Consider the following 6,346-nt stretch of genomic DNA (forward strand, 5'->3'; position numbering starts at 1 on the left):
ATTCAAGTGGATTTTTAAAAATCAAGAAAGGTTTCCAAGCAGTGGACAGAAGACCAGAGCCAGACATGCACCTCCCTGAGGGGACAAGCAACTGCCCCTCCCCCACTGGCCAGGTAAGGGTCATCCTCACCCGTCCACCTGCATCCCCCACCCACAGTAGGGTGCATACGGCTGCCAGGGTGAGATTCCAGGTCATATCCCTTCCCTGCTTAAACACCAGCTGCTTTGCTTCCTGTCCCTAGAGCAGGCCAGCTGAGCCCCACCACAGGGCCTTTGCACTGGCCGTTCCCTCTGCCTGATGCTTTCTTCCCTTGTGTCTGCAGGACTTCCTGCCCTTTAGGTAGGTTTCAGCCTAAATGTGTGTCGTCTCAGAGGCATCCCTGACCGGGGTCCATTGGCACCCATCTCTATTTCACCCTTCACTTCGCTTCCAACAGAGCCCCTGTAGCTCCCTGATCTTAATTACTGATGACTGCCCTCCCCCCTACACCGCCTAACGCTGGGCTGGGCAATGCCACAGCCATGCTTGGAGATGAGGCCAGTCCGCACTGACGCCTGCTCTAAGGATAAAATGTACACACACAGAAGAGTGTAAGATATGTCATTCACAATTGCTTGTATATGCTGAAATAATATTTTGGATATATTGGGTTAAACAAAAAGCATTGTTTTATACGCTTGTTTCTTTTTGCTCTTTTTAATGTGTCTCCTAGCTAATGTAGTTACACAAGGGTTCGCCTTATGTCTCCAGCAGGTAGGGGCTCTACCACCTGGAGTCCCTGGCCCCGGCTCCCCTGCCCGCGCTCCATCTACCGGCCCCAGACCCTCTGGCCAGGGAGAAGCCCCAGAAAGGTGTGCCAGCTGAATAAATAAATGAGTTGTGAGAAAGAGAACCCGATGAGCTTTTCCCAAATACAGGTTAATTCATTAGGACGGGGCGCACACGAGGTCTTCCTTCGTCTGCCTCGGAAGCTGCAGCCTTGTGCGCTGGGGACTCCTAGACGCGGACAGCCGAGCGGGGGCCGAGAGACGCCCCTTCCCCCTTTCAGACCAGGAGACAAGAGCTCGGGGTTACAAGCATGGCCGGCCTCCAGGAGGTGACACCTTCTGCGAGACCGGGGTGAGTCGGGCTGAGGAGCGCGGGGATGGGAAATCGGGACTAGGAGAAGAGGGCCGGGAATGGGAAGGAATGACCCGGGACTGGGAAGGAGTGAGCCGGGTCTGGTGGGTAGAGAAGCGAGAGGAGGGGCAGGATTGGGGGAGGGGCGGGACTAGGGCGGAGGACAGGGGCGGGCGAAGGGAGGGGCGGAAGAGGAGGAGCCAGGAGGGCGGGGGCGGGGCGATCTGGGGCGGCCCAGGGATAAAGACTCGGTGGCTGGCCAGGCTGTGCTCGTGTTGCCGGATCGCTCTTCGGCTGCAGCTCGGTCCGCCTCCGAGAGATCATGGCCGGATCCCCGCGCACCGCGCTGCTTCTGCTGACCGTCCTGGCCCTCGCCCTGGCCCTGGCCGTGAGCCCTCCGGCCGGGCAGAGCCCCAGAAAGAAAAGCCTGGTGGGCGGCCTGACGGAGGCGGACGTCAACGAGAAGGGCGTACAGGAGGCGCTGTCCTTTGCCATCAGAGAGTACAACAAGCTAAGCAACGACGCCTATCAGAGCCGCGCGGTGCGCGTAGTGCGCGCCTTCAAGCAGGTGCGTCCCGTCTGGGAGGGGGCGCGGGGCCCGGGGTGCAGGGGCCGGGGAGAGAGCGCGGAGCCCCGGGTGCAGGGGCCGGGGGCGCCGGGCCAAGCTACAAGGCAGGGGCGCCGGGGCCGGGCGGCCCTGAATGCGGGAGGCCGGCCCCCGAGAGGGCGTGGCCTGCGCGGTCACCAGCCCCGCCCCCCCAACCCCCCCAGCTCTCGGGAGGGCAGCCCCCAGCCCCTTGAGGCCCCGGGGATCGCAAAGGACGCAGACGGACTTCTCACCCCGGCGCAGCCCCCGGCCTTTCCGGCGCCCGCAGCCCTTCGTGGGACCGGCCGGCCCTCTCGGTCGGCGCTGGGGGCAGGGCCCAGCCTCCTGGGACCCGGGGGCTTGGCGCGAGATGTCAACTAAATGACCGCAGGCGAGGTAAAAACAGACCCACACCTGTCTGCCCTCCTGGCTCTGCCACTGAATGCCCTTAAGCACTTTTTCCTTTTAACTTTTTATTTTGACATAATTTCAGACTTACAAAGCAGTAGCAAAAATAGCACGTAGAATCACTGTAGATTCTTCACCCAGATTCTTCAAACGTTAAAAAGTTGCCATAGTTGCTTGATCCACCTCATCCCCACGTACACGTGTGTAGGGATGTATATATGCATTTCTTTTTCTGAACCCTTTGAAGGTAAACACTTTTGTGTATAGTTCCTAAAAACAAGGGCATTTTCTTCCATAACCACAATACAGTTTTGAAAATCAGGACTCTTTAATACACAGGCCTTATTCAGATGGCACTGATCATCCCACTGTGTCCTTTATAGCCAAGGACCCTCCCAGGCCACACGATGCAGCCACTGTCCTGCAGCCCCTTTTACTCTGGAGCAGCCCCTGGACTGTCTCATGACCTTGGCGTTGTTTCTGAAGCGTCCAGCCAGTTGTGGCTCAGACTGTCAGTGGGTTTGGGCTGGCCTGATGTTTCCTCGAGATGAGCGAGCCTCGGGTCACACCGAAGAGGCATGCTCTCCTCTGAGCCTCCTGCCCGCAGATGCCACTAAACGTACCTGGCCACCATGTTGTCGTGTAGTGGCATTGGGGACAGACACTCTGAACATCCTCCAGAGCGCCCGGAGGTTATCAGCAAGCAGACAAGTCCGTGAGTTGGCCCGTGGTGTCCAGTGTGTCCCAGATCGGGGTCTGGCATAAGAATACAAAGCTTCCTGGACCGTCGCTTCCGCCTGCAGGTCACATCCATGGGAGCAGCCTCTGGGCTGTGACATCTCACTCCCACCCTGAGATGGACACACGGTCGCTGACAGCCTGACCTCTGCCTCTGCCAGCCTGCCTGGGGTTCTGGCCAGATACGGAACCCATTGTCAGAGTTGAGAAGAGGGCAGGAGGGAGAGTTAGGACGGGTTACAGGGTCTTGCGCTGGTCCTTGAAGGAAGGCTAGAATTTAGACCATCCGGCCTGCATCCCATTGGAGAGCAGGACGCAGCCACACAGCACCGAGAGTGTGGTCCTGCATGCCAGCCATAGGGCTCCCTGCCACCTTCTCTTGAAACTTCAGAAGATGGGTCAAGACCAGACCCATTTCTCCTCCTGCAGCAGTGGGCTGCTGCTGTCCCCGCTGGAGAGGACCTGCTCTCTCCATTCACCAGGGCCCGTCCAGCCTGCTCCTCTCCAGTGTGACACTAGCTCACCGGCCACATGGGGAAGCTGGCAGCAGAGGGATCATGGGTCTACCAGGTGGGGTCTGGAGCCTGGTCCCTGGCCCCTCATTCCATGTTTCTCTAGGTTCTAACGAAGCATGTCTGGGATGCCTGTGTAAAGCCAGAGTTCACTTCTATTCTGTAATCTCAAGTGTAAAAGGCATGCAATATATGACACACTTGAGAAATATTCCCGTCAAAAATCACACCTAAGAGGAAGGCATTCCAGGCAGTCTTTTATTGGCCTAAACGTCCACGAACGTGAAGCTCTCATTTTCTTCTGTTCCGGGAGGGAATAAATAAACCTGGGCTACATGCAGGGAATGGGATGCTGTGGGCTCCACCCCGGGGACTGGAGTTCAGCGTAAGTGTAATCACCAGGCAACAGCTTTCCTGCGGATGCAGTGTGGACTCTGACACAGGGCCACCACCTTGTGCTCAGTCCCCTCCCTGGCTCTGGGCACTGGCCAGTTGCTTGCCTGTACCCTGGCTGGCTCCTCGGAGCTGTGCCTTCTGTTCCTGGACCCAGTTAGAGTGTTGGTCCCTGGCTTCCCCCTCTGTGTCCCTGTGGGAGATGCCTTGTTGGAGCAGCTGGTAAACAAGTTCCAGGGAGGGCCTGGGGCGCAGCGGCCGTCAGGAGGCGGCTGTGCTTCCTGGGTGTGGCTCTGGCAGCCTGTGAACGTGGGGGGCGGTGGGAAGAAGGTAAGCACGTGTGTGCAGCCGGCAGGTGTCATAAGCGTGTGTGCTCTCTGTGTGTCCAGGTTGTGTCCGGGATGAACTACTTCTTGGACGTGGAGATTGGCCGAACCACGTGTACAAAGTCCCAGGCCAACGTGGACAACTGTCCCTTCAATGACCAGCCAAACCTGAAAATGGTACGTGCCTGATGGGAGCAGGAGTTGGGGGTGCCCATGGGGGCGCATCGCGGGTGCCTGCCGGGGCTGTGAGGGGAAGGGTATGTGTGCGCACGTGACTGCTCTGGATTTATGGGGTTTTATCCGGGGAATTGGGGCACCGTCTGCTTTGGGGATTGTTGCCTGCGGGATGGAGGACCCAGCTGCGGGTGTTTGCTGGGAAGGGAGAAAGGGCCCTTTAATCCCAGCCTCGTGCCCGCATCCCCGGGCAGATTAGAGGGAATTGGAGGCCTGTAACCGGCCCACCATGCCACCTGCTCACCAAAGGCCAGACTCTCCCAGGGGCTTGGCTGGTTCTCAGGGGTCTCGGCCTCAGGGAGGGCTGCACTCCTTTGTCACCCCTCCCGGGCCTCACCTCTGCAGGGGGTTAACTGGACCTGGGTCCCAGCCCCTGGGTCCTCCCCTCTGGTCCTGTCTCAGTGCCAGCCCGCTGGGGGTGGGGGCTGGAGCCAGTGCACTTTCCTCTTTAACTGTAACCCTGACCAACCATCCCCCTCTTCCCTTTCGCAGCAAAAGCTGTGCTCCTTCCAGGTTTACGTCGTCCCCTGGAGGAACATCATGACCCTGGTGAATATGAGCTGCCAGAATGAATAGGGGACTGGGCATCAGGGAGGCCGCTGACTGCCTCTCACTCACGGCCCCCCAGAGCTCTCACACCTCCCTCCGATGGGTGACCCGCCTGGTGGATGTGCCCTCCGTGTGCCGTCCCAGCAGACACACAGAGAAGGCTCTTTGGGCATTTTTTGGACTGCTAAGGGGCTCTAACTCATTTCTTTCTTCTAATTGCTTTCCAAGTGAACCAAATGCCCTTGCTCTGCTATTTTACTCAATAAAAAAGTAACAGCAGCTACTCCTTGAGTTGCTCACTGTCTCGGGCGGTGCAGCGGGAAGGATCTAGGCAGTTACTTTTTGGAGGCACCCCGTCTCGCTGGCTCTGAGGGCAGGCAGTGGGGAGGGGCGGGGAGCGGGCATGGCAGGGGAGCTGGGCCTTCAGCTCTGGTACTCCTGATAATCGGACACGGGAGAGGAGGGGGGACCTAAGCTGCTGACCCCAGAGACTCAGCTGCTGTGTTTGCAAATGAGTCAGACTGTGTGCTGGGGCTGGACAGGAGGCTGGGGAGGTGATGGAGCCCGGGACCTGGGTCACCCTCCGAGGAGCTGCACGTGTGCTGAGCTGATCAGACTCCTGGGATGACTCTCACTGGTCACGTTCCCTAGAAGCAAAATAATGATATAATGTCTACCTCTTTCCACAAACAACTTTGGGTACCTACGAAGAAATAAAGACCAAAAGTATGTGTAACTGATGGAGCGGGGGAATACTGATCAGAATCAAGGTCAAACAAGGTCGAAATTGGAAATTCAATAGAATGAGAGCAGGTCTTCTGTGATACATTTCCGGAGCCGTGGAATCTACAAGGATTTTACCGATTTACACCCCTCCTACTCTTCTCTGGGCTCCTAGATAAAACGGGTCTTAGTGCAGAACTCCACGTAAGGGGTGTAGAACTTAAGACACATAGTGGGCCTTCTTCTTTTCCTAAGGACTGTATAATTAATAGGCAATGTCACTTCTTAGTGTCACCATCGTTCTGCAGCAGAGTGGATATTTAGTGCCCCAAGCTGGGAACAACCCCGCTCCCTGCACTGTCCTCACGTTGACCATTCACTCCCGAGGGTGACGCTTCCTCTGTTCCCAGATGCCCACCACGCTCAGGTCAGCGTTGCCCAGCCCTCCTGTTGTATTGCAGTGACCACAGAAGGCGAAGTGACAAAGGGAACTCACCCAGATGACTCCAAGGCTGGCACCCCACGTGCCACAGCTGCACCTGCAAAGCTAGAACCGGGACGCCAGGAAGAGGGTGGGACCGTCCCCTTCCACCTGCGGCCCCCTGACTCACTGAGCCCCGAGGGCTTCCCCCCCACCGCCCCCCATCTCTGTCTTCACCGAGCACACAGCAGAGCCTTCTCACCCCAGACTTGACTTAACAGAAGGGCTTTGGGATTCAAGGAGTGAGGTGCTGTCTGCAGGCCTGGCACTGGCCAG

General features: G+C 57.8%; 1 protein-coding gene across 1 annotated transcript; it reads left to right on the plus strand.

Moving 5' to 3' along the window:
• Positions 1–1,336: 1,336 nt before the first annotated feature.
• Positions 1,337–5,150, plus strand: LOC132476275 (cystatin-C-like). Its single transcript, XM_060078111.1, has 3 exons — positions 1,337–1,688; positions 4,147–4,260; positions 4,810–5,150. The coding sequence occupies exons 1-3, from the start codon at positions 1,443–1,445 to the stop codon at positions 4,891–4,893; spliced, it is 444 nt and encodes a 147-aa protein (XP_059934094.1). The 5' UTR covers positions 1,337–1,442; the 3' UTR covers positions 4,894–5,150.
• The last annotated feature ends 1,196 nt before the right edge of the window (positions 5,151–6,346 follow it).

The sequence above is a fragment of the Mesoplodon densirostris genome, chromosome 16, assembly GCF_025265405.1.
Source record: "Mesoplodon densirostris isolate mMesDen1 chromosome 16, mMesDen1 primary haplotype, whole genome shotgun sequence".
Taxonomy (NCBI): Eukaryota; Metazoa; Chordata; class Mammalia; order Artiodactyla; family Ziphiidae; genus Mesoplodon; species Mesoplodon densirostris.

Bases quoted from the DNA above. Each gene is read 5' to 3' on its own strand.
- LOC132476275 (XM_060078111.1), top strand. From the start codon at position 1,443: ATGGCCGGATCCCCGCGCACCGCGCTGCTTCTGCTGACCGTCCTGGCC. The intron at 1,689-4,146 runs GTGCGTCCCGTC...CTGTGTGTCCAG, and splicing joins TAGTGCGCGCCTTCAAGCAG to GTTGTGTCCGGGATGAACTA. The intron at 4,261-4,809 runs GTACGTGCCTGA...TCCCTTTCGCAG, and splicing joins ACCAGCCAAACCTGAAAATG to CAAAAGCTGTGCTCCTTCCA.